General features: G+C 45.3%; 6 protein-coding genes across 12 annotated transcripts in view; 4 read left to right on the top strand and 2 right to left on the bottom strand.

Moving 5' to 3' along the window:
• Positions 1-14,379, top strand: part of LOC121594391 (tRNA dimethylallyltransferase-like) — a 76,127-nt gene extending 61,748 nt beyond the window's left edge. The window contains exons 4-6 of the mRNA XM_041917593.1: positions 13,157-13,301; positions 13,374-13,477; positions 13,558-14,379. Coding sequence (XP_041773527.1) covers positions 13,157-13,301; positions 13,374-13,477; positions 13,558-14,140 — 832 coding nt within the window. The 3' untranslated portion in view covers positions 14,141-14,379. The remainder of the gene's footprint in view (positions 1-13,156; positions 13,302-13,373; positions 13,478-13,557) is intronic.
• On the top strand, positions 2,356-3,223 carry LOC121594398 (general odorant-binding protein 69-like). Its single transcript, XM_041917602.1, has one exon. The coding sequence runs from the start codon at positions 2,385-2,387 to the stop codon at positions 3,216-3,218; it is 834 nt and encodes a 277-aa protein (XP_041773536.1). The 5' UTR covers positions 2,356-2,384; the 3' UTR covers positions 3,219-3,223.
• Positions 6,003-6,862, top strand: LOC121594407 (general odorant-binding protein 69-like). Its single transcript, XM_041917613.1, has one exon. It carries the CDS (start codon positions 6,017-6,019, stop codon positions 6,848-6,850), a length of 834 nt encoding a protein of 277 aa, XP_041773547.1. The 5' UTR covers positions 6,003-6,016; the 3' UTR covers positions 6,851-6,862.
• A 1,046-nt stretch (positions 14,380-15,425) lies between the features above and the next one.
• On the bottom strand, positions 15,426-16,610 carry LOC121596984 (general odorant-binding protein 45-like). The gene is made up of 2 exons (XM_041922426.1): positions 15,732-16,610; positions 15,426-15,604 (listed from the first exon to the last, which is right to left on the bottom strand). The coding sequence occupies exons 1-2, from the start codon at positions 16,608-16,610 to the stop codon at positions 15,533-15,535; spliced, it is 951 nt and encodes a 316-aa protein (XP_041778360.1). The 3' UTR covers positions 15,426-15,532.
• Positions 16,611-16,828: 218 nt separating this feature from the next.
• LOC121591789 (tRNA dimethylallyltransferase-like) lies at positions 16,829-17,452 on the top strand. Its single transcript, XM_041912760.1, has 2 exons — positions 16,829-17,154; positions 17,227-17,452. Exons 1-2 carry the CDS (start codon positions 17,050-17,052, stop codon positions 17,296-17,298), a joined length of 177 nt encoding a protein of 58 aa, XP_041768694.1. The 5' UTR covers positions 16,829-17,049; the 3' UTR covers positions 17,299-17,452.
• A 640-nt stretch (positions 17,453-18,092) lies between these two features.
• On the bottom strand, positions 18,093-25,513 carry LOC121591768 (sodium-dependent neutral amino acid transporter B(0)AT3). 7 transcript variants are annotated; one of them, XR_006004560.1, is made up of 10 exons: positions 24,428-25,513; positions 22,726-23,153; positions 22,334-22,614; positions 21,147-21,751; positions 20,814-21,061; positions 20,352-20,735; positions 19,171-19,328; positions 18,841-19,104; positions 18,495-18,773; positions 18,093-18,408 (listed from the first exon to the last, which is right to left on the bottom strand). XR_006004560.1 is itself a non-coding variant. In XM_041912716.1 (10 exons), exons 2-10 carry the CDS (start codon positions 22,816-22,818, stop codon positions 18,575-18,577), a joined length of 2,160 nt encoding a protein of 719 aa, XP_041768650.1. In that variant the 5' UTR covers positions 22,819-23,153; positions 24,428-25,338; the 3' UTR covers positions 18,093-18,574. The 7 variants fall into 7 exon arrangements, 6 of the variants coding, with proteins under 6 accessions (XP_041768650.1, XP_041768630.1, XP_041768641.1 ...); XM_041912716.1 differs by having other exon boundaries at positions 18,093-18,773; positions 20,352-20,555; positions 20,628-20,735; positions 24,428-25,338; XM_041912696.1 differs by having other exon boundaries at positions 18,093-18,773.
• Positions 25,514-25,745: the final 232 nt, after the last annotated feature.

Raw genomic sequence — 25,745 nt, 5'->3', positions numbered from 1 at the left:
CAATAAACTTTCATAAATTTGAAAGATATCGTAATAAGGGCGAGAATTTCCTAGAATCAAGAGAGTTAACTGTTAACTGTTGCTGTGTTGCTGTAAATCATAATTGATAAGGCTATCTTAGCGAGATTATTTCTGGCTGATTATAACTGAATGTTGGAGTAACATTATACAACTATAAAATACATCACAAAACGCATGGGCTCAACCAAGAATAAACCGTCCCCCCGGTGTAAGGATTAACTATCCGGCTGCGTGGTAATGAATTAAGCCTGGAAAGCCTGTATAAAGCTTGCTTCAGATAGAATTGGAACATAGACAATTGCCTGTAAATCAGTTATTTATTATTGAAATCAAGATCTTTCAATCTCATACTTTTAAGGAAAAATACGGATAAACCTATTCGTTACGGTTTCGAAGGAATTCTCGAATTTTTCCTGTAACACGGCTCATTAGGCGGCTCACATCTTCTTCGTTCATCGTTTTAGTCATCTTATTTCACCAGGTCGTCATCTGATTGATGTCTTAGACAACCTTTCCCTTTGCCTTGAGTCTCCTCTTCATGATTGCCCAGTATTTCTCAATAGGGCGGAACTGGGGCAGTTGGGTGGGTTAAGGTTTATCGGAACAAACTGGACCGAGTTCTCTGCATACCATTCTCGAACGACTTTACTGTAATGACAGCTTGCCAAAACTGGCCAAAACATTACGAGATGGTCGTGGGATCGAATGAATGGCAAAATTCGTTTTTGGAGACACTCTTTTTGGTATAGTTCCGACGTCATTGTCTTGTTTGTAACGAAAACTTTCGTTTTTTTGCAACAACTACAAATGCCCTGCCAGATCATAAATTTTCTTGCAAATTTGTCGGCAAAAACAAATTTAATTTTGGCGAGAACATTCTCCCGACCCGTTGCTAAGTAAAATTTTTGCCCGAGTAAACCTGGAATTTGCCCGAAGTCAGTCTTGACATAGGTTTCATCAACCATCAGGAAACACCCGTCGAACTTGGCCAGCACCTTATCGTATAGCTTCCGAGCACGAGTTTTAAACACAATATATTTTGTTTCATGGTCCGATTTGGCTGTTTGCTAGCTCGATACAACTTGATTACTTCCCGGAGTCGAATTTTCTTCACAGTACTATGGGAAGCACCGAATTTTCTGGCCAAATCGCGGTCCGACAGATTAGGATTCCTCTTAATCGTCTTCAAAATCTTACTACGCAGCTTCCGGTCGACAGTTCCACTCCGACAATTGGCTTGAGGCTTCCGAATCGTCGTCAATGTTTACGTGTACCGTTTGATAACGCGCCATACGGTATTTCTGGGAAATTTCAGCTTTTTAGCTAGCCTAGATCTGCATCTGGATTTTCCAAACTGGATTTTCCAAAAAACTGTGGACAATTTTTTCCCTTCTTTCGGCTTTTATGTTGGTTGTTTACAATCGATTTGCGGAATGTTAAAAATACATACGTCAAGCTGACAAAATGCCCTACACTTGGACGCCAAGAACTTCCAAATCTGTCCACCAAGAGCGCCACAATATGAGCAAAAGTTTGTTCCAATTCTAAACGAAGCAAGCTTTAGGCCGGCATGTCCGAGTAGGACGTTACGCCAAATAGAAGAAGAAGACAAATTGCGTTACAGATTTTACATAATATTGTTTATAGATTATTACAAAACTTATAAAAAGTTACCAAAATTATTGTTGTATATCCAATCAACATAAAGAGAAATGATTTAGTGATAAAAATTCAAACTTGTTCTTGAAATATACTTATAGAAAATATATGTAATAACAAATATCAAATAACAAATATATATTTCATTAGTGAATTACGATGTGCAATTGTCATATAATTTTATTCGTCCCTCTTATTTCATGCACTATAATGCGATTAAGTACGCATTGGGTGTTATGGTAGAAATGATTGTAAAAATGATAAGAGCATATTGTGTGCCTTATTTCCATTGGGTTTTGTGCTACTGTACAGGAAAAGTGCTTAGTTGCTACTAAGAGCAGAAACGCTATATGCCCTTGGCAATGCTTAATGCTTGTTTTTCTGTATGTTTTGATGCACAACTACGAGTACAACGAAAACTTATTCTTTCTCTTGCGCAACAACGACAATCGCTATCCGGCACGCACTACCTACATTACTATCAGCCGCAGAGAACCCATGAACACTCGCGAATGTTTTTTTTTATGGAAATAAACTACTATCAAAATGTATTAAGTGAAAACTGACTCTAAGGCACGCGTTTTCTTCTGCTGGATGATATCACTGCAGGCGACCGGCCAGTGAGCGGTTCATATATATAGGAGTTTAAACTCAGTCTCAACAGTACAGCTCCACTAGCGCAGCAAACATCAAGGTAGTCCAACATGAACTTCTTCACTGTGTCGGCCATCGCCCTGGTTGCCATCATTGGCTCCATCCAGGCTGAGCATTTGCCGCTTCCGCACTACTTCGTTCGGAAGAGCTTCCCGGAGGCTCAGGCTGAGTGCGCCGTCTACCTGCAGGTGCCGGACGATCGTATGCAGCGCTACATGCGTGAAGGATACCCGGATGAGCCAGAGGTCCACTGTCTGGTGCTGTGCGTCCTGGAGAACCTGCGCGCTTGGGAGAACGGTACGCTCCACGAGAACGTGCTCGCTAACTACTTCGTCCCGGCCACGGAGGACTGCGACAATGCCAAGCGTACTGAGCGTTGCCTGGTGAACCTGCCGCAGGAGTGCAACGGCGAGCCGTGCGTGCAAGCCTACCGTGCTTTCCAGTGCTACTACCAGAACTATGGAACGCTCACCACCTGCCCCGAGTACGTCCCGAGCTACTACGGTGAGGATCTGCAGCTGGCCTACGACCTGTTCGACATGCTGGATGTGTCGGAGGACACCCGCCGCAAGCTGGCTGGAGGATGCTTCCCAAGCGGACCTGAGTCGCAGTGCTTCTTCTTCGCGTACGTGACTCGCTTCGGTGCCTGGTCCAAGGATGCTCCGCTCCTGCACAACCTGTACACTCAGTCCCAGGAGGATGCCTTCAAGAAGGACAACACCGAGACTAACGTCTGCCTTACCAACCTGAACAAGCTGGCCTGCCACAAGACCCGGTGCGAGCACGCCACTGACGTTTTCAGCCAGTGCTTCGGCAACACTGATCTGTACAAGCACTTCCTGGCTGTGTTCAAGGATGCTGCCATGACCTACACCAGGCAATAAGCATTGAGACGATCAAAAGACTTGTTCTAAAGAGCAAAAGAACCAATAAATTGCGATAGATTGAATGAATCAATGAAAAATCTTAATCTATTTTGTGTAAATAACTTGTTGGTTCAATCTGTCCACTCAGAAATGACTAAATAGATGTTTCCCGTGTATTACGATTTACTCTTGAGGCAGTACTTCTTTGAGGCACTTAGATTATCACTCTGAGGTGTCCTGTTCTGGTCTGTTATAAATTGAAAATATCCTTTACATAGTACTAACTCCAAATAATTGATTCATTCCTATGCATTGTCAACTATTCTGTAATATTTAACGAGTGTTTCAAATCCAAAAATCTCTATATATACTCGTTTAACATACAATATTTTTATCCGTGAAGAGATTTAACGAAATGGTTTTAACCTTTTTCATACACGTCTACAACTTTTCATACATCGAATTGGATGAGTTTCCGACGGTTCGGACTGTCTAATACTCTTACTTTTACCGGAATTGCAGTCGGTGTAACTAAGTAACTGATGCGGTTTGGAACCGCTGATGCAATCCTGAGAGCCCATCACTTCTCGACTTGCTCCTTGCAGTTTGACACAAGAAGCAGAAGGACGTATCGTTAGCACCTTTATTTGCAGTTAGCTAGTTAGCACCTTTATTCGGTGGATATTTCGCCAGGTGGATAAGACTGTGAGATTGTTGTATTCCCTATTGATGCAATCACCAAAAAGGCGAATAAAGCTTGTTTTTCTAATGTCTCTTAGCATGTCACTTAGCGCAATGTTCAACATGCTGATTGTATAAAATTTTCTATCAAAACTATTCAGTTGATAAACGGAAGATGCCTGGAAACAGGTAGAAAAATAATACCTTAAATCGGGATCCATCCGTAACCCGAGTATCCAGCAACTTATCAATATACCGGAGATTCATCACAAATCATCTTCTGTTGGACTCCAGATCACACGGGTATTTACGGAAAGGAAATAGCAGATTGATTGGCAAACGCAAACCATAATAAGATAACATGCCCCCGCAACATGCTTTCACGCCGTAACTTCATCCACTTCAGCCTTAGCACAACCATCATCGCCAATAGTTTTAATGCTTCTTGGCGTCAGGTGTTTTCTGAGAATCTTCAAAACTATTACATCACAATGGAGAGATCCCTCATCACCCCAAAATCAGAGAGTGCTTTCACGTTTTCAAATTGGTCACGTTTGGCTCATACATAACAGTTTATTGCCAAAATCTAGCCCTCTTCAGTCAGTTTATGAGGCACAGACATTACTGTTTTGCCACATCTTAACCAAATGCCAGGGATACAGCGCGGAACGTGCCTCCTGCCAACAGTACACCACCATGAACACCATCATCTAATCTCCATATCGAAATATATTGTAATTTCTCTTTATCAATAACCTTACAATAACAGCAATACGGCCTTTTCTGACCGTTTCTTCTGAATGAAAAATCCTTACATTTAATAATATTAAATTTAACAAGAATATCCGGGAAGCTACCTCAAGCAGAAAATGGCTTGCAAAGAAGAATGTTACTGAACAAAATAAAATATAAGATTTGATGTAAAGCGTTGGCTGAAAGTATCTAATGAAATAATTTTAAAAGTAGTAAGAAACAGTGAGTAAATTTATCGCTCGTTACTGCAACAAGTGCTGACAATATAGTAAAAAGTAATAATATTGAAAAGTAATTACGTAGATCGTTTGGATGTTTGATGAACCATTTACGAATAATTTATGTACACGTTTTAGTGTAGATAGAATAAAGCAAATATCGTATGCATAGTGCAGTCTTTTGTTCAATTTTTTTCGTCTAGGGGCGCAATTAGGATAGCTACTTTTCAGTATTACATGTACAGCCTTTCTCCGAGTTACGCGAATAATGCGTTCCGATTTTTTCAGATTTTTGCGTTAGTCGAATATCACGTTTTTCAGCCAAAATGTTGATGAAAAATGGTTATTTTTGGTTGAATTTAGTGCTTTTATTCACCTAGTGCATTCCACTAGGTTTGGGAGCACGGTCCATTCGGGACTTGAACCAATGACGGGTATGTTGTTAAGTCGTACGAGTTGACGACTGTACCACGAGACCGGTCCGGGTGGTTGACCATAGATCGGCCCAACAGGTCACATCTTCATTGTTGTGGTAATTCTTACCTATCTTAGCTAATTACGGAAGGCATAGTATATTGTAAAATACCTGAATTCCCCACTACAACTTACGAAAAAAAAAAACAACAAGAACGGAAATAAAATACTGTTCTAGCATATCGCAAGTTATAGATGATCTTTCTGAATTTTTTACGGGACTTGAACCCATGACGAACATACTTTAAAGTCAAACTACATGACAATTGTACTACATTTCACAGGCCATGGTATACTTTTTTATTGAACAAATACAATAACTTCTAAAAATCTCTACCTCATAGAACTATAGATTTTTGTTAAGGTATGTAGTACATTCATAGTCAGTTGCAAGTTCTCTATAGCCAACACCTTAAAAAACCGTAACTGTATCTTCAGCGGCAATGCTCTAAAGACAACACCTTAACAAAACCGTAACAGTATCTTCAGCACGGAGTACGAGTTTCTTGAGTAAACATTTTCTTTCGGATTTTTTTCTGTACCGTCAAATGATATGATGGTGACAACGCGAAAGCATGAATCGCGCGTGTGATGGAGTGCCCTGCTCAGCTCTCACGTATAAATAAGCTTCGCAACGCTTTCGAAAGCATACACTTGTCTGGTGTACAGCAAACATCAAGGTAGTCCAACATGAACTTCTTCACTGTGTCGGCCATCGCTCTGGTTGCCATCATTGGCTCCATCCAGGCTGAGCATTCGCCGCTTCCGCACTACTTCGTTCGGAAGAGCTTCCCGGAGGCTCAGGCTGAGTGCGCCGTCTACCTGCAGGTGCCGGACGATCGTCTGCAGCGCTACATGCGTGAAGGATACCCGGATGAGCCAGAGGTCCACTGTCTGGTGCTGTGCGTCCTGGAGAACCTGCGCGCTTGGGAGAACGGTACGCTCCACGAGAACGTGCTCGCTAACTACTTCGTCCCGGCCACGGAGGACTGCGACAATGCCAAGCGTACTGAGCGTTGCCTGGTGAACCTGCCGCAGGAGTGCAACGGCGAGCCGTGCGTGCAAGCCTACCGTGCCTTCCAGTGCTACTACCAGAACTATGGAACGCTCACCACCTGCCCCGAGTACGTCCCGAGCTACTACGGTGAGGATCTGCAGCTGGCCTACGACCTGTTCGACATGCTGGATGTGTCGGAGGACACCCGCCGCAAGCTGGCTGGAGGATGCTTCCCAAGCGGACCTGAGTCGCAGTGCTTCTTCTTCGCGTACGTGACTCGCTTCGGTGCCTGGTCCAAGGATGCTCCGCTCCTGCACAACCTGTACACTCAGTCCCAGGAGGATGCCTTCAAGAAGGACAACACCGACACTCAGGTCTGCCTTACCAACCTGAACAAGCTGGCCTGCCACAAGACCCGGTGCGAGCACGCCACTGACGTTTTCAGCCAGTGCTTCGGCAATACTGATCTGTACAAGCACTTCCTGGCTGTGTTCAAGGATGCTGCCATGACCTACACCAGGCAGTGAAAAGCAGGTCGATTCAACGACTTGTTGCATCGGACAAAAGAATCAATAAATTGCTTAACATAGAATGAATTGAAAAACAAGCATGTTTTAATTTATTAGTGTTCTGGTCCTCTTAAATCAAGGGTGCTGTTGTACTTCTTCTACTACTATAACAACCTAACTGCAAAAACCAGAAATTGATGCATTGATTTCTCGTCCTGTTCTGATCATTTCTCATTTTGTCTATGCCTATGCACAACTCGAGTTATATGGCTTTATTCTATGGAGGAGTTGATGTCCACACATTTACATCTGTAATTAGTAAAGATCTGCGCTACATTACTATTTAAGTTATAATTGTATCTTGTGGGGCCATTAGTGGCGAACGAATGTTTAAACAAAAATTTAACAAACTATACTACAGTACACGTTTAACGAAATACGTTATTTAAGTATTAACCAGGGTGCTGGCTCTAATATTCCTCTAGTACTGGAAGTCTTTTCATCTGTATCCCGGTTCGTGTTACATTGTTAATGAGTTAATGTTAATGATAATGTTATAGATTTACAGTATTGTCCCATTTTAATTCAGGTTTTACTAAACTCGCTGGCTTTTCAATATGTCATGGCCTAATAGACGAATATGTTAGTCACAAAATTGTCCATTTCTATTGCTTACTTATCCGGCGCTAAAGCCCCATTGGCAGGCTTGGCCTACTGTGGGAGTGTTCGAAACCGTTCACGGTCTCACGCCTTTTAACTGTCAATATGTTATCTCGACCGCATCAGGTATTTTTACATTTTTTCCCAAAGGTAGAATCCTCCTCCATAATCAACATATTGATTGAGTCAAAAACGGCATACAAAAAGGAAGTAAACCGAACGTATTGGGTTAAGGAGTGAAAATAGGAATTAGCTACTAGAACCAATGTAATGAATGTTTGAAGAAAATGAATAATCTTTAAACATAAATACTAATACTACTGTCTCATCCTTGGATCAGTAGACGACTCCATGTCATCTTGCTATCTCAACAAGTGTTTGCCACTACACCCTCTGTCCTCCATTGGTCATCTATCTTAAATTAATAGTGTTTAGTGATGACTTTAGCGATTGCGATTATTATATTGGCATACTGTACGAGATATTGTACTATTTGAGCACAAAATTCATTCTTTTAGAGAATTGTACGTCCATGTTCGTTGATACTTTGGTTTTGTCTTTTTGCAGAAAGTTGGAAGAATTTAAAGAATTGAAAAATTGAAAAGTGGTATTTCCAACTATTGCTACTGGTTCAAAGTCCGTGAAATTTGTTATTTTATTAAAGTTAATTAGAATCTAAGCGGGGATAATGTATTCTACCTTTTACACAATTCTTAAAAATAAAATATAAGATAGCAAAACTATGAATTTTCAAATTTTCTCTTATTTGATGCAGCGGTTATTTTAGGTTAGCCTGCCCTATGGGATAGGCTATAAATAACTTAATAACTTTTTAGTTTATAATTATTATAAGCTAGTAGTATTAACCAGATCATAGGATTGTCAGATCCATAAAGGTTTGAGATCATGACGAGCATGTTGCGCTGTACAATTAGGCTCATTGGAAGAAAACGTCGGAAGCAGCTGCAAAAACTTATTTATTTATTTTTATTTATTAAGGGACGGTCAACCTGTAATAACAAACAAGTCTTTAAATGCACAGACTCTTTTTTGCATCTACGCCTTACTAGTGTAAAAAATCATTAATGAGTTTAAAAAATGAGGCAAAGGTGTAGTAGGAATACAACTAATATTGAAACATGTACGCTCTCTGCGTGTGTTGAGCTTTCCTTAGATCTACCAAAAGTGTGGTAAAGTCACGTACTTCTAGGAGAAATGGTAACTAGCTGACATAACTAGTGTGAATCAGTAGGCCGGTTTGTCACTACTACTTTTTTGTGTTCCTCACTTGGAAAGAGATTATTATTGTTGTTATTGTTGTTAATGTCACACGACTCTGCGATAATGGAGGAACATGACGATTCGCCTAAACGACACGCATGTGGCCGTGGCCCTTGGTTGGTCGAGCCCTCTTTTGGTATATATATGTGCCCTCGGCAGTGAGAAAGGCATGCAGTTCCAGCTGAATTGTGTACAGCAACCAACTAGAGCAACAATGAACTCGTTTGCACTTTCGGTCTTCGTGCTGGCAGTAGGCGCCATCTCGGTGTCGGCCAGTCTGCAGCACTACGTCGTGGAGAAGAGCTTCAACCAGGCACAGGCCGAGTGCGCCGAGTACCACGGCGTTCACGATGACGATCTGCTGCGCTACGTCAAGGAAGGCTACCCCGATGTGGAGGAGGTTCGCTGTCTGCTGCGTTGCGTTGCCTTCAACCTGCGCTTCTGGAACCACACCACCGGTCTGCAGAAGCACATGGTTGCCGGACATTTCGTGCCGTACCCGGATGACTTCCACAACGTCGAGCGCACGGAAGCGTGTCTGGCGGAGAACCTGTACACCTGCGACGATGACCTCTGCACCCAGGTGTACAAGGCGTTCCAATGCTACTACCAGTACTACGGTGCCTTGAGCGAGTGCCCGCAGTTCGTGGTCAACTCCTACCTTGAGGATCTGCAGGCCGCCTACGATCTGTTCGGTATGCTGGCTGTCTCGCAGTCCACCCTGCAGAGCCTTGCTGGAGGATGCTTCCCGAGCGGCGAGGAGTCGCTGTGCTTCTTCTACTCGTTCGTGACCCGCACTGGACTGTACAGCGTGGAGGATGGCCCGAAGCTGGAGCGTCTCTACTACCAGTACAAGGAGGAGGTGTTCAACCCGAACAACGCCCAGACGGTCGCCTGCCTGCAGAACCAGAAGAAGCTGGCTTGCAAGAAGAGCACCTGCCAACAGGCCTACGATACGTTCCAGGCCTGCTTCGGTGAGTCGCGTGGTCTGGAGTACCTGCTCCACACCGTGTTCGTCGACGCCGCCAAGGCTTTCCTCGGTCAGCCCGTCTGCTACTGCAACAAGGTTAAGACGTGCCCACTCCACAAGTGCTACGGACGTTAAGAAAAACAAACGATAAACCGATCGGCATGGCTTTAAGGTGAATAAAACAAAGCATTTGAGAATTAAGTTCTGCTGTGTTCTTTTGTTACTGTCGCACTATTTAAATTGTTTCATATTCGTTTGATTTAAATATTGTTTTTGTGTAAACAACCGATGACAAGCAAACATCTTCAAATAAGCGCCCTCTAAACCGTTTAAAATTAGGCTTTGTGAATCCTATTCATGTATGTCACTCAAAATCGATCCTTTGTTTAGCATTCCGCCTAAGCAACGATCTTTTTTTGTCTTATACGGTGCATCGATACTATCGGAACTAAACCTGTCTTACCCACCTATAATATACTGTGATTGTATAGCTCAACTCCCTTGTATACTTGTATAACTTGTAACTTGTATAACTCCCATTCTGTGCTGCGACTTATAGCATTTCAAAATCTGACGAATCCCTTTCAATCGTTTCTGTGCGGCAAATACTCGGTGGAATAAGGCTCTATGGAATGCTCACTAGTTGTCGCAAGTGTGTCACCTGCTGCAACGGTGAGGATCAGCAGATGGCCTACGACCATGAAGATGAGGATCTTTGATTTCATCAGGATGGCGCCCCGTGCCACACAGCCCATTTTATTATCAATCTTTTGTGCACAGTTTTTGAATCATCAGTCCAAATTATCTTGTCGTTTGGCCACCAAGGAGCTGCCATTTGACATCATTGAAATATTATTTATGAGAAGCTGTTAAAGTTAAGTGTTACGCTAACAAACCAGAAACAACCGAAGCTTTTGCGATTATCATTTACGATACAACAGCCGAGATAGGGCTTCACCCAACCGAGACAGGGGTTCACAACTTGCTATTCTTCTTTGGCTCAACAACATGCACTCGAAATAGTACCAACCAAAGTATTGGGTACTTCATGGCAGTTTAGTTTCCATTGCTTACCGGAGGAAATGAGCTATCACGTTTGACAAAAAAATTAAATAAGTTCGAAATAATGTGGTGTAGTTTTCATTTTATGTTTTTTTAAGAAAATTATTTGAATGGCCCTGTATATACAACATTGCAGCTATTCAAAAACACACTTCTAATATCTATAGTTTTGGTCATTTTCTGTGCCCAAACATAAAGTCTTCGTATAGACTAGCAGACGACAAAACTACATCCATATAAACTAAGTAACATTATCACGTAGACAAAACATAAGCTGTGTAACAATGTTTTTCAACGAAACAGTGTCTTATTCAACTATAAAGATGCGTTCAACTAGAGCATTGAACTGAACGGTAGCGTGAAGCCGGACTCAAGAGCAGTTAGTGGAGTGTACAAGCAGAGACGGTCTCGTGGTACAGTCTTCAACTCGTACGACTTAACAACATGCCCGTCATGGGTTCAAGCCGCAAATGGACCGTGCCGCCATGCGTAGGACTGACTATCCAGCTAAGGGGGGAAATCAATTAGTCACTGAAAGTCAATCCCACAAGTGATACAAGCAGACCTTGACCGACAACGGTTGTTGAGCCAAAAGAATAAAAAGAAGTGCAAGTAGTGTTAAAATAAAACAAGCCATTGCAGTGAGCATACACAGCTATGAATGCGGTAGTTTTATTTCAAAATATGTAACCTTTGTCGTCGAGGCAAAATTTATCCTTTTCTGTATGGCTCCAATTTGGCTATGATTGGGTATGACGACCGATGTTTTTTGCTTTTTAAAGTGCGGATCCATGACGATTGTGGCTGTTGGAAGAATTTGTGTTTTTTTTTTCCTCAAAGAAGATAGAACATGTTCATTCTGAACAGCTCAAACGTGATGACAACATATTTTTAGTCGTGCTTTTTTGTTGCTAGTGGGGTAATACTTTGCAGCGGTCCTAGATCGCCTGGTTGTAATGCGGATATTATCGCATGCTCTGACAATTACAATAACCCTACATTAGCGGCTCCTCCCAATGTGCCTACCATTACTGGAGGTACTGGCAATGCTCCTACCATTACTGAAGGTGCACTCAATGTTAAAGTTACTGCCGCTATCCCAGGCGCTGTCAATTGCAATGTTACAGGTTGTACCAACCCTGTTAATCCGGTCAATCCACTCACCAATCCACCCAGACTTCCAAGGGCTGCTACAGGTGTCAATAATCCGCCTTCATAGAAACATTCCCGCAAAAACCGACCCGCTAGGACACATTCGTCCTGACATTCCGACTTCAGCCGCCGGTAGCAGGTACCGGTGGTTTCACGGAAACGAGTCTCGTTCGCGTAATTGTTACACTGCACGTACAGACGGTCAAGATGTGGTCCATGTTGCTCACTGTACAATCCGCTTCTCAGTAGAAAACAGCGCGCTAAACAATCGACTTCACGCTCCGACGGTTTTCTACCGCCAGCGCACGATCTTCCCACGGTCAATGGTAGCATATTGACACATTGCAACAATACATCTATCTGCTGCAGATCACTCAGTGGGACGAACTGCGGCGTTACGACGATGTTACCGTACTGCTCGTAGTAACACCGGAAGGATTCGTACGCACGCTCGCAAACATCGACGTGCGGTGATGGGTGATTGAGACGTTGAGAATTAAGGCAATGGTAGGTACGGCGCTCGTAGTCACAGTCGTCCGGGTCCGGATGGAAGAAGCTGCGCATTGCCGGTTCCTGTACACCGTGCGTGTCATTCCACCAGCCAAGGTTGAGGCCCATGCAACGTACCATACATTGCGTCTGGGTATCGTTTGGGTAGATATACTTGTTGTAGACGGCTAGCCGGGCACACGGAATGCCCTGGTAACGAGCGCACTCCTCCTGCGCTTGGGAGACGCTCTTAAGCTGGTAGTAGTCGTTGTGGCACTGCGACCCTGCAGCTATAGTAGCAGCCAGCACACATGCCAGCGTGATGTACTTCAGTTTGATTGATGCCATGTTGACTTGATGGAATTGTCACAAGCACTGAGCTATATATACACCTGTGCAGCCTATTCTGTTATGGGCTCACTGCTAGTGCATCTAGTGCGTTTAAACCAAACGACCAAATAATCAAACAATCGAAATAAAGAAGTTCTGAACAGTACAGAAACATAGACACAACGATGCCTAGACGAAACAGACGTTGCATAACGCTGTTCGACTAGGCACACTGGCACGTCTCTGTTGCCTACACGTTTGTCTGAGCACGTTGTCGGAAGTCGTTACACCATCGTTTGCATTAAGTCAGCTATACCTAAAACACACAGAATATCATAGACGCGTCATAATATTGATGCATTTGATTATACAATTTTCAGGGCTCTCGAAGTGTACATAGAATCGGGAGGACAATGCACAATGAGCCAGGAATTGGCGGAACAACGATCAGCGCCAGGTGCTTGCGGTTTAGGGGGTCCTCTGCGCTATCAGAACGTAGTCATCATCTGGCTACGATGCGATCAGGTTCGACACGGCAATTGTTAGGTATTTCGGTGCAATGCATTAAGCTGGTCTGTTTTCTTCTTCTTTATACAGGATATTCTAAACCGCCGTTTGGATGCAAGGGTGGACAGTATGGTTGCCCAAGGACTGCTGCCAGAGATACGAACATTTTATGAATCGTACGTCAAACCCTACGAGTGAGTTAAACTACCATAACTGTGTGTTGTCAATTTCGCCTCCCTAATGGTCGTTTGATCTTGATGTTTTCTCTGCACAGCGCTTGCCAGTTCCATCAGGGCATACTACAAGCCATAGGATTCAAGGAGTTCGTGAAGTACCTAGAAACGTACGGCCCGGAACAGGATCTCGAGATTCTAGATTACCGTACTGCGGCGCTGGAACATCCCCGCCCCAAGCCAACCGGTCTGAGCATGCTGGAGGATTGTCTCGACTACCTGAAATTGGTCACGCGTCGCTATGCCCGTCGTCAGATCCAGTGGATCCGCAATCGATTCCTGTCCGATATTGGTCGCGAGGTGCCGCCAATCTACGCACTAGACACCGGCAATGTCGACCATTGGAAGGTGCAGGTATCCGAACCGGCGGTAACCATCATCGATGCCATCAAATCCGGACAGCCGTCCCCTGTGCCCTGTGTGCCCAAAATAGCAACAGACCGCGAACGACTGCAAACGGAGCGTACATTCCGCTGCGAAACGTGTCAGCGGGTGTTTATCGGCGAGCATCAATGGCAGATTCACATCCATTCTAAGAAGCATCGAAAGATGACGAAACGCAGCAAAAGCCCGAGCACCGATCAACAGACGGGTCCGGTACCTTCGGTAGCCAATTCGGGATAGATACGGCAAGTTAGGCAAGGTCTATCATTACCACCGTTTAAAAACTATTGTAAACATGAACATGCTGTGGAATTACACCTCCATCGGGCTATACAATATACCGGTTTCATTTTGTATGGCAACAACTTTGATCCACTCTACAACGTCGTCCTTTATTATAAATTACTTACAGGGTTTTTCAAGCCAGCTCAACATCGTGACACTATTTTTCAAACACGTAAAACGATTGTCAACATGGTACATACAATTCGAATCCGTAAACTCTTTTCGATTTGGTAACACTAGATTTTGAACGCGTAAAATCCCATCTCGAATCTGGAAAATGTATGTTGGCTGTCTTGTCACCCATTATACATTTTCCAGATTCGAGTTGGGACTTTACGCATTCAAAACCTAGTGTTACCAAATCGAAAAGAGTTTACGGATTCGAATTGTATGTACGATGTTGACAATCGTTTAACGTGTTCGAAAAATAGTGTTACGATGTTGAGCTGGCTTGAGAAACCCTGTATATGTACAGATATACGTGACTACGACAGTGTGAGTGTAAATACAGGCGTGCCCCGAGTTACGACCCTTTCGAATTACGACGATTCGCAGAAACGACGTTTTTGATTTTGACAGTCAAAAGTTGTCATTGACAAGAAATTGATGTTTTTTAATTTCTAGGCTGACAACCGTTATACCCACATTTCCAAAGATTCCAAAACTACCCGATCTTGAATATCTATATTGTGAACGGCCTTTGGAATATAATTATTACATTATCGAACATTATTTTAAATAAAATACACGATATCGTAGGTTCCAACTCTTCAACTTCGGTTATAAAATTTATATTCATATATATTCGACATACGACATTTTCGACTTACGCCTTGCTTTGGGACATTTTTTTGGTCCCAAATACAGTCGTATCTCGGGGGACACCTGTATACACAGGGTTTACCAGTCCAATAGACAATTCCCCCCTTCTTAATGAAAATAGTGTTTTGGAATAGAAACCACTGTCCACCACTTGATCACACGTTGGATGGTTTAAGTTACTCTGTCTAATTTAATAACACAATTGTCGTCGTCGATTGCACAACGTTCATATTCGGCAAGAACACTCATGGGCAATGGCCGCCAACGTCCTCCCGAATCTAAATGTTTCCTCAATTCCACATTTCCTTTCCTTTTTTGCTAATCCTAATCCGTAAGATCCTCCTAATTATACAGATTCTCCCAATTCCACAGGTTCTACCGTTCCTACCGATTTTGATTTTTTTCTTCGTCGTACAGATCTTCCCAATCCTGTAGAACCTTCTTCCGATCCTAAAGAACCTGGCAATCCTTCAGTTTCTCTAGATCCTACAGATCCTTGTTCCGTTCCTGTAGATTCGGCCAATCCTAAAGTTCCTGCCGATCCCATAGTTTCTGAAGGGTTTCTCGGTTCCATCTCTGCAGAAATTTCTCTTGATGCTGCAGATCCTATCAATTGCGAAGCATCTTCTCCCGATCCTAAAGATCCTGTCAATCCTAAACGTTCTCTCGATCCTGCAGATTGTTGTACAGATCCTGACTGTCCTAAAGTACCTCCAGATCTTACAGATTCTCCCAATTCGGCAGATCCTTGTCCCAAACCCAAAGAACCTGCCGACTCTACAGATGCTTCCGATGCGGGGAGTGAGTTAACTATTGATATTCCTCCTTCATAGAAACATTCCCGCAAAAACCGACCCGCTAGGACACATTCGTCCTGACATTCCGACTTCAGCAGCCGGTAGCAGGTACCGGTGGTTTCACGGAAACGAGTCTCGTTCGCGTAATTGTTACACTGCACATACAGACGGTCCAGATGTGGTCCATGTTGCTCACTGTACAATCCGCTTCTCAGTAGAAAACAGCGCGCTAAACAATCGACATCACGCTTCGACGGTTTCCTACTGCCAGCGCACGATCTTCCCCCAGAGAATGGTAGCAAATTGGCACACTGCAACAATACATCTACCTGTTGTAGATCACTCAGTGGGACGAACTGCGGCGTTACGACGATGTTACCGTACTGCTCGTAGTAACACCGGAAGGATTCGTACGCACGCTCGCAAACATCGACGTGCGGTGATGGGTGATTGAGACGTTGAGAATTAAGGCAATGGTAGGTACGGCGCTCGTAGTCGCAGTCGTTCGGGTCCGGATAGAAGAAGCTGCGCATCGCCGGTTCCTGTACACCGTGCGTGTCATTCCACCAGCCAAGGTTGAGGCCCATGCAACGTACCATACATTGCGTCTGGGTATCGTTTGGGTAGATATACTTGTTGTAGACGGCTAGCCGGGCACACGGAATGCCCTGGTAACGAGCGCACTCCTCCTGCGCTTGGGAGACGCTCTTAAGCTGGTAGTAGTCGTTGTGGCACTGCGACCCTGCAGCTACAGTAGCAGCCAGCACACATGCCAGCGTGATGTATTTCAATTTAATTGATGTCATCGTTTTCCGCCACAGAAACGCTAATACCTGACTGACTAGAAGCGCCACATGCTCTGAGGTACATATATACCTTAACAGTTACTCCGGTTCTGGAATCAAAATTAGTTCAAGCGACTAAGTATCCATGCGTTTAAACCAAACGACCAAATAATCAAACAATCGAAATAAAGAAGTTCTGAACAGTACAGAAACATAGACACAACGATGCCTAGACGAAACAGACGTTGCATAACGCTGTTCGACTAGGTACACTGGCACGTCTCTGTTGCCTACACGTTTGTCTGAGCACGTTGTCGGAAGTCGTTACACCATCGTTTGCATTAAGCCAGCTAAACCTAAAACACACAGAATATCATAGACGCGTCATAATATTGATGCATTTGATTATACAATTTTCAGGGCTCTCGAAGTGTACATAGAATCGGGAGGACAATGCACAATGAGCCAGGAATTGGCGGAACAACGATCAGCGCCAGGTGCTTGCGGTTTAGGGGGTCCTCTGCGCTATCAGAACGTAGTCATCATCTGGCTACGATGCGATCAGGTTCGACAAGGCAATTGTTAGGTATTTCGGTGCAATGCATTAAGCTGGTCTGTTTTCTTCTTCTTTATACAGGATATTCTAAACCGTCGTTTGGATGCAAGAGTGGACGGTATATATAGAGTTGGAATACAGAAGACAAGTTAGGCAAGAACTGTCATTGCCACCGTTTAAAAACTATTGTTATCATGAACATGCTCTGGAATTACACCTCCATCGGGCTATACACTACAACGGTTTCATTTTGTTTGGCAACAACTTTGATCCACTCTACAACGTCGTCCTTTATTATAAATTACTTATATGTACAGATATACGTGACTACGAGAGTGTGAGTGTATATATATATAATATGTATACTGTATTCAACAATTAATACTCTTAGATTAGTATTGTTTCTCTAGATAAACATGGTATTAGTCATGGTTGCACATTATTGTCGTATCTGTCCCGCGGTTTGAAACGTCGCTCGTCGTGTAGCAAGATGCAGCAACGAACACTTGCGGACGATCCTGATGGAGCGTCCTCCGGGAGCAGCAGGCATCAGGCAACAGGATTATTGTCAGACGTATATTGAACATAAGGCTGATGCCCGTTCGGCTCTCGCTAACTCGCTATTAGTGTGCACGCAGGAGAACACGTAAATTTGATCTTTGCCTTACTTAGGTGTATCTATGTGTGTGGAGTTTATGTGTGTATGATTCTTTTAAGAACATCCCAACATTAAATAACCGTCAATTGGGAACACATTGATATGCTAAAGTCGGTAGGTTAGCGACAACAAGGTGGACTAGCAGTGCTAATTGATGAATGGAGATTTTTTCTTCGTTTTTTTTTTTGTTCTTTTTTGTTGTATAATCTTCAAGTCTTGTCAGTTACGCTCGCCCTCACCTTGGGTGGCGTTTTGCACTGTTCTAGATGGTTTGATTGTTAGTTTTTCCCCTCTCTCTCTCTCTCTCTCTCTACTGCTTCTTTTTGCATAGTGTCCGTGTCTTTATGTGTGAGTGGTGGGAGTATGTTGCCTTTTTTATGTTTAAACACTAAATTCGAACATTCATACTTAAACGCTAGCATAGGATGGCTTTTCTTTTTACGCAACTGTAGATCCATCTAAGGTGTATACGTTGCTGTGTTGCGGGTAAAGGTGTATATATATATATATATTGGATGCTTTGCTTGGTGGACGTGGATGTAAGTATGGCTTCAGCGTCGACTAGCTCTTTCAGTTGGTACGTTAGACGTTCCTGTTTTGTCAACCTAACACCAGACAGTACAACAAAAATACAGCTACTTAATGGTTCAATAATAGCACACCGATCTCTGTTATGTGTTTGTGTCTGTACCTTACGAGTACCTTACGAGCGTAGAGAGAAATGGTTTGTTCTTTTTTACATGCATTTTGCCCACCGTAGGCAGGCCCAGCTTACTCCTCCTCGTCCAGTGGCTGCTCGCGCGGACCGTAGATGGGACAGCAGAGTCCCTCGGAACCGTCGGCCCGTATGCAGAACAATGATATTTCAATGTCGGTCGGTTCGTGCGGTACAATACCGTGCACGTCACGCAGCTCCGCCGAAGGGAACCAGGCCGGCTCACTGTCTTCGATCACGTTGATGCCACATAATCTAAAAAAAAAAAAAAGAACGACCATAGCATCAAATCCGCCTCATACTCTTCAAACCGTCTACCTACCGCAAGATGGCCACACCGGGAATCCACAGAATGGACACCAGTATCAGCATGATGGCAACCACGATGCACCAGTGCGGCCACTCGAGCTGATCGGTGGTACCGGTGAGCGCATTCCAGCCCGGGTAGCTACTGCCCTCGGATGCGAGCTCCAGAAAGGAGGCGACCAAAATCGTTATCATTGCGATCGGGGATATGTACTTCCAGCAGAGCATCCAGTAAAGGCTTGGCCGCGAACCAGTCATCAGCTCGATGTCGTCCGCGAACCTGAAAAGCACGGGGAGCGTGTAAGTGCAAGGGACGGAGCAATGGAGCGGTACCGCTTACACGAACCTTTTGAGCCCGTATATGTAGCTGACACCGATGCATTCGAAAAACGCAATTATAAGCAATGTGTAGCTGCCGGCGAAGCTGTCCATCAGCTGGAAGATGTAGCTACCGGCACCGTTGGCAAAGCACAGGGACAGTACACAACAGGACATGCACAGGGCCTGCGAAAACAAACATGTATGTGAATGACTCCGTTCGCGGTATTGGACATCTTCAGGAATCATGGAATATTGGACTGGATTGGATTGAGTCTTCGGGTATTGGACATTTTCAGAACTCGTAGGGTATTTGGCTAGATTGGTTTGCGTCTTCAAATATTTGAGATATTTTAGCATCATAATATTCGATCTGAATTTAAATAGATCTTCGGGTATTGGATATCTTCTGTAAGCGTGGATATTCGACTCGATGGAATTAGATCTTCCTGCATCGGATATCTTCTGGTATCGTGGATATTGAACAGTTTCTTCTTTTTCTTCATATTTAGCATAACAACATTGTCGGATCAAGGCCTGTCTATACCAATATTGGGGATGTGGCTTTCGGAGGCTTATTGGTTACCCATATAAGGTTAGTCAATCCTACGTTTGGGAGTACGGTCCAATCGGGTCTTGAACCCATGATGAACATATTGTTAAATTGTACGAGTTGACAACTATTCCATGACACCGCCACAATTGAACAGGACATTGAACTGCGTCGGATTAAATCTTCAACTATTGACGATGTTTTGGAATCCTAGATATTGGACTGGATTGGATTGTATTGTGAGGTATTGGAGAGCTTCTGAATAGTGGACATTGGACTGGGTTGAATCTACAGGTATTGGGCATCTTAGGGCATCGCGGGTATTGGTTTGAATTAGGCGGGATACTCCTCATAGAGTTGTGGAATCGTAGATATTAGACTGAATTGATTTGGATCTTCAGAAATTGGAGATCTTCAGCCATTGTGGGTATAGTACTGGATTGAAATGGATCTTCAGGTATAGGACATAATCTGGAATCGAGCATTTTTTCGATGAAATTGGTTCGTCAGGTATTGGAGTGGGTATTGGGCTGGACTCGAATGGATCTTTAGGTCATGTACATTTTCTGGGATCGTGGATATTGGACTGGTTGGATTAAATCTTCACGTATTGAACGAGACTCATATACTATAGCACATCTTGTGCTACGCATTACCCCGGTGATCATCTCCTTCGGAACGTTGGGGAACAGCTTCATATCCATCAGCGAGGTACTGACGCCCTCCAGCGTGCCGAACTGCGAATCGATACCGAGCGTGAACAGCATCAAAAAGAACAGAACGGCCCATAGCTGCGCCGCCGGGAACTGGTTGATCGCTTCGGTAAAGATGATGAATGCTAAGCCGGTACCGGAGGCGCTCTGCATGAGAAGATGTGGAAAAACCGAAATTTTAGTAAACGAACTTGATCGATGCAATCGGCGGGGAGTTACATTTTCCAGCTCCTTTTGCAGATCGCAAACAGGTAAGAGGTCGTGCGACTTGTTCTGACGTATCATCTCCGAGCGCTCCTCGACGCAACTGTCATAGATGGAGGTGGCCTGTGAACGATGAGGTTGGATGTAGAAACCCAATAAACTCTGCATCGGAGTAATGTATTCAAGGGAAGGTCGAGCTACCTTAAAGCCGATGACTGAAAATACAACCACACCGGCAAACATAGACGTGGAGCAGTTGGTTACGGACACGACGAGCGCGTCCCGGTAGCAGTTGTTGTTGGCCGGATTGTAGGAGCTGAAGGCGATCAGCCCTCCGAACGCTAGCCCGAGCGAGAAGAAAATCTGCGTACCGGCCTCCAACCAGACAACCGGTTCCAGAATCGATTCCCACCGTGGTGTGAACAGGTGTGCGATGCCGTCCGATGCGCCTTGAATGAATAGAAGAAGAAATAAAAAAAAGTGTAGTTAAGTGCTGCACGAGAAGTATCAGCACGGCCTTGAGAGGGTGCTTACCCTTGAGGGTGATGCCGCGGAAGAAGAATATGATCAGCACGACGTACGGGAAGATGGCCGTGATGTAGACGATCTTGCTCGACTCGGTAATGCCCTGCACCATGCACAGGTAGACGAGCGACCAGGCGGTGATGAGGGCCAGCGCGACCGTGTAGTTGATCTGCTCCGGCTCGTTGACGCTCGGCGACACCTGGAGCGTTTCGCGGTACCAGTAGTACTTGGTCGGCGACGACACCACACACTCCGGCTCGATGTCGTAGGTGAAGTTCTTGAACAGTCGCTTCGGACATTCGGCCCACGGTAGCGGCGTTTCGAAGCTGTGCAGCAGATAGATCAGGCACCAGGCAATGATGGTGTTGTAGTAGAGCGCCACGATGTAGCTGACGAAGGCGGAGGAGATGCCGATACCGCCGAGGTAGGCGGACACCTCGTGCCACACACCGATCGCACCCTTGCGCAGGCGTTGCCCGATCGCGAGCTCCAGGTAGAAGATTGGCAGGCCCTGCAGCAGCAGCATTACGAAGTACGGCACCAGGAACGCACCGCCGCCATTTTTCTGCGCCAGATACGGAAAGCGCCACACGTTACCAAGCCCAACGGCGTACCTGGAGAGAGGGAGAGGGAGAGAGAAAGAGAGAGAGAGAGAGAGAGGGAAAGAGAGAGAGAAAAAAAGAGAGAGAGATAAAGAGAAGGCGTTAGTCTTACTACAGGGTATGTTGAAGGTAGTATTGGGTAAATCTGATTCAGATTCATGAATCTGAATGAATCTTTGATTCTGAATCTCTATTGGAAAGATTCATGAAACTCAAACAATCATGAATTTTGAAAGATTCACGAGTCTCCAGGGATTCGTGAATCACAAGGGATTCATAAATCTCCAAAGATTCAGCTTCAGAGGTTGAGCTTCTTATTATTTTTCTTCTTGGCGTAACCATCTACGTGCTCATGCCAGAGTCAGGCTTTTGACACTTGTTGACAAGTACCTTCTTTCGAGAGTCATGAATCCTTAAAGAATCGAGAAACCTTGGAGATTCATGAATCCTTGGAGACTCACGAATCTTTAGGTATTCGATTCGAGATGCGAATCACTCATCGCATAAGATTCATATGAATGAGTCTCATCGAAAGATTCATGAAACCCAACACCGGTCGAAGAAGCAGACATCTAGCAGGGGGCTATACACTACCCAATGGTGGCGAGCAGGAAGGTCCACTTGCTGTCCCAGCTTTCGCGCTCGTCTTCCGGCCGCTCGGCGATGGCGGACTCCTGCTGCTGCTGTTGCGACACGATGGAAGCCTGCATGGCAAGCTTGTGCGCCTCCTTGCCCGGTGGCCCCGTCCCGGACGGTCCAATGTCCAGGATGCGCGCCATCGGTGGATCATCGTCGCTGATGAACGCCTGGTTCGTCGCACCGTACACCACATTCTGCGAGCCGTTCTCCGCCCGCACCAGCCGGCTGCGTAGTTCCTGTGAGCGGAATGTGTCGCACAGTTAGCACTCTGTCTCTTTCTCTCTATGTGTCTCTCTCGCTCTCTGTGTGCCACTGTGCCCGTCCCCATGCGTCCCCCAGAAACCTACTCTCAGCTCGAGCTCATCTAGGCTGCGCACGGTCGCCTGCTGGATCAAATCCCGGGAGCTCTGCCTGCGGAACAGATGGGCAGTGTTGGCCATCACACCCACCAGCCACACGCTACCGGGGAGGCGGCCGCGAGGGAAAGCAGACGGGCAGGAGGGAAGGGAGGGGGTGTGGTGGAGTGCCGACGCGACGGAACCCGCGCTGGAAGTGTGCAACGAAGGGCTGTCGCTAACGCTGACACGCGCGGACTCTGTTACGGGTTCCGTTCGCCTGCTCGGTTACTGCGTGCGTGTGTGTGTGTGGCTTTGGATGTGTACGTGTGTGTGTTTGTGTGTGCGGGAACGCGTTCAGGCTAGGTTTGTGCAGGCAGTTCGTGCATGGCGTGCTCCAGCAGACTGCTCCACCGATCAGGACGACTCTGCGTGTGGTGCTGGTGATGGTGGTGGTCGTGGTGGTGGTGATGGTGCAGATGCAAATACAGGCGTGTGCAATGGTGTGCGGGTGTGCAGACAGGTGCAGAAATTACCGGTTGATGCAGTGTGACCATTCGGCGCAAATGAAACAGAAAACAAGAGAAAAAGAGAACAAGAGAAAGAAAAATGACAAACCAAATGCTAAATAAGGACGAGTGTTGCGAGGTGTTATTAAGGTGGTTGTGGTTAAACTTGTGTTGCACGAAGAGCTGTCAGCTGAGATTACACATCGTTCTGAACTAAATATCGGCTGCCTTTTTTTTTTGTTGTAAATTCTGAATTCACTTCTGAAGCGTACGATGGCGGCGGTACATGACACACGCCACGTGACAGGATCTCCAACACGTGCTGCTGCCCACGGGGAGTATTTTTCCGCACAAAAAAAAAAACAAAAAAAAACAGAAGGTTCAATCAAGCCTTCTCTTTGATCAAACGGACGCAATGGAATATGTTTCTTTTTTTCCACATCAATATCAAACGAAGCGTCCGTACGGCTAATCACGCGGCGAAGCCCACAAATCGTTCGCGAAACACAGGGCTCAACGCAAAGCAAAACAAAAACGGCAATGGGCAAATGGGCTTTAGCCATGTTGCGAAATCAACGGTTGTTTTTTCCCATCAAAGTTCGAAGAAGAGGAAAAGACCAAAAAAAAAACAGTGTACAGCACCCAAGCCCCAACCGTCATGGACGCGCCATCGCACCACGGTAGCAGACCAAAATCAGGCCCATCTGAAAGTAGAGCGGATTATCGGGACTCGCGCGTAGTTGGGTCAGGAAAAATCAATACATTGAACGCTGCTCGGATGATCGGTTTGCGAGCAGCAGCGGCAGCGTGCAACAAAACACCGCGTCGCATCGCGTTACAGGTGCGAACAGGTGCGAAAGCGCGACGCGGTTGCAGGCGAAGGCAGAATCGCACACGAAGCGCTGTGTGTACAGGAGGAGCTTCCTTTCCAGGACGCTCGAACAGCGCTGGGTACTACACGGCAAAGGCTAAGGGGTTTTTTTGTGTTGTTACATAACACCTCTAGTGTCACGCCTTCTAACGCCACTCCGCGCGCGAGCACTGCCCTTCTCTGGGCACGGTGGAATCGTTTGGGTGTTCGACGGTGCTCTCGGTGCAGTGGTACTGGTTGATAGGATCGCATGCTTCATGCTGATTGCTGTTCATGAGGGTGGGAGGTGCTAAAACCCGTGGCCCCAAGCGTGGCCACAAGGCGCAGTTGTTACCCGTTTCCGCGCGACTGTTGCACGACGCTCCGGACTGGCAGATCATGTGATTGGTACACTGACACACACAGACACGCACTTGTGCGAGGGAGAATTTTCCCGTTTTTCCTGTCCTGTCTCTGGCAGGGCTTATTTCCTCGGTGGGGTTATTTTCCCGCAATTGACCCCAAAAGTCCGGAGGTAAACGACACACACACACGGGTTCGTGGACAGAGACTCTTCCCCCTTAGCTGGGTTGTACCGCTGCTGGTGGTGGTGGTGGTCCTTTCCCGGTGCAAAAGAGCCCCCCTCCCCCAAAAAACGGCGATGGCCAACCTGTCCGTACACAAGCGGGCGCGTTCACTTTCACCAACGACAAACGAAAGGCAACTGTAAGCGCCAACGGACGGGAGTTCAAGCTTTTCCCGACCTGCCTGGGGCCAATCTGCTCCAGTGGGAAAGCCGTCGCGAGCGGAAGAGAGAGAAAGAGAGTGACTGTGTGCGTGTGTGTGTGTGTGTGTTGTGGGGGAGAAAACTGTTCAAGGTGTACGAGCAGGAAGCGAGCACGAGACAGCTCCTGTAATGTTGTTTGGCCAGAGTGCCGTAGTGGGCAAACCAAACAGGACGATCTCTCGCCAAGCGTGGGAGGAAAGGTTTACACCAAAGAGAAATAGAGAGAGAGAAAGAGAGACTGTAATCCTGGAAGGACGAACACATAATGTCTTCGGATCAGCGCTCTGATTCCCGACCCGATAGCGAAGAAGTTTGACCGCCGAAGCAGAGCAGAAATACAAAACGAGAGCAGCACAACGAGAAAGGGACTGAACTTCTGGAGTGATAATTTTTTCCTTCCTCGCTGTGTTTAATTGCAAGTAATTACAATTCATGCCGTCCCGCAAATGGTGAGAAGATTGGCAGATTTGAATTTGGGTTTTCTTCGCCGCAACTGCACCTGATGTGGCGTTTAGAGAAGTGTCTTTTGTTGTGAAGCTTTTTCCACAATGTAAGACAGAGTCTTGTGCTGTGCCGTTGTGTAAAAGTTCACTACAAGACGGTATTCCAGCCAAGTAGTGCGAGTACCATTTCTTGCTTGTACTGTTGAAAAAAATTGAAAATATTGAAGAACCTGGCCGTGGGACACTTTTTTTGTGGCAAACGTATCTATTGTGATATATTGATATGGTACAGCATTGGTCAATAAATTAATTCTTCAATGATGTTTTTGAATATCAAATAACAAATAACATAACAAGAAAAAACAGCAATACAAGCACAAAATGAATTTAATCCGCTTCAGTCATACACTCTATTTTTAAAAAAAATCTGTTTTGCATAAAAT

Source organism: Anopheles merus, chromosome X (assembly GCF_017562075.2).
Source record: "Anopheles merus strain MAF chromosome X, AmerM5.1, whole genome shotgun sequence".
In the NCBI taxonomy this organism is placed as follows: Eukaryota; Metazoa; Arthropoda; class Insecta; order Diptera; family Culicidae; genus Anopheles; species Anopheles merus.
This window is presented reverse-complemented; position numbering and strand designations above follow the sequence as displayed.

What these genes read in the sequence shown, in the direction of transcription:
- LOC121594398 (XM_041917602.1), top strand. Translation starts at nt 2,385, where the DNA reads ATGAACTTCTTCACTGTGTCGGCCATCGCCCTGGTTGCCATCATTGGC.
- LOC121594407 (XM_041917613.1), top strand. Translation starts at nt 6,017, where the DNA reads ATGAACTTCTTCACTGTGTCGGCCATCGCTCTGGTTGCCATCATTGGC.
- LOC121596984 (XM_041922426.1), bottom strand. Translation starts at nt 16,610, where the DNA reads ATGACATCAATTAAATTGAAATACATCACGCTGGCATGTGTGCTGGCT. An exon ending in CTGCCGAATTGGGAGAATCT is followed by an intron (nt 15,605 to 15,731) that starts GTAAGATCTGGA and finishes TAGGATCTGCAG; the next exon opens with CATCAAGAGAAATTTCTGCA.
- LOC121591789 (XM_041912760.1), top strand. Translation starts at nt 17,050, where the DNA reads ATGAGCCAGGAATTGGCGGAACAACGATCAGCGCCAGGTGCTTGCGGT. An exon ending in TCTGGCTACGATGCGATCAG is followed by an intron (nt 17,155 to 17,226) that starts GTTCGACAAGGC and finishes TTCTTTATACAG; the next exon opens with GATATTCTAAACCGTCGTTT.
- LOC121591768 (XM_041912696.1), bottom strand. Translation starts at nt 22,818, where the DNA reads ATGGCCAACACTGCCCATCTGTTCCGCAGGCAGAGCTCCCGGGATTTG. An exon ending in TTCCTGCTCGCCACCATTGG is followed by an intron (nt 21,752 to 22,333) that starts GTAGTGTATAGC and finishes CCCTCTCTCCAG; the next exon opens with GTACGCCGTTGGGCTTGGTA. An exon ending in TTTCAGTCATCGGCTTTAAG is followed by an intron (nt 20,736 to 20,813) that starts GTAGCTCGACCT and finishes CATCGTTCACAG; the next exon opens with GCCACCTCCATCTATGACAG.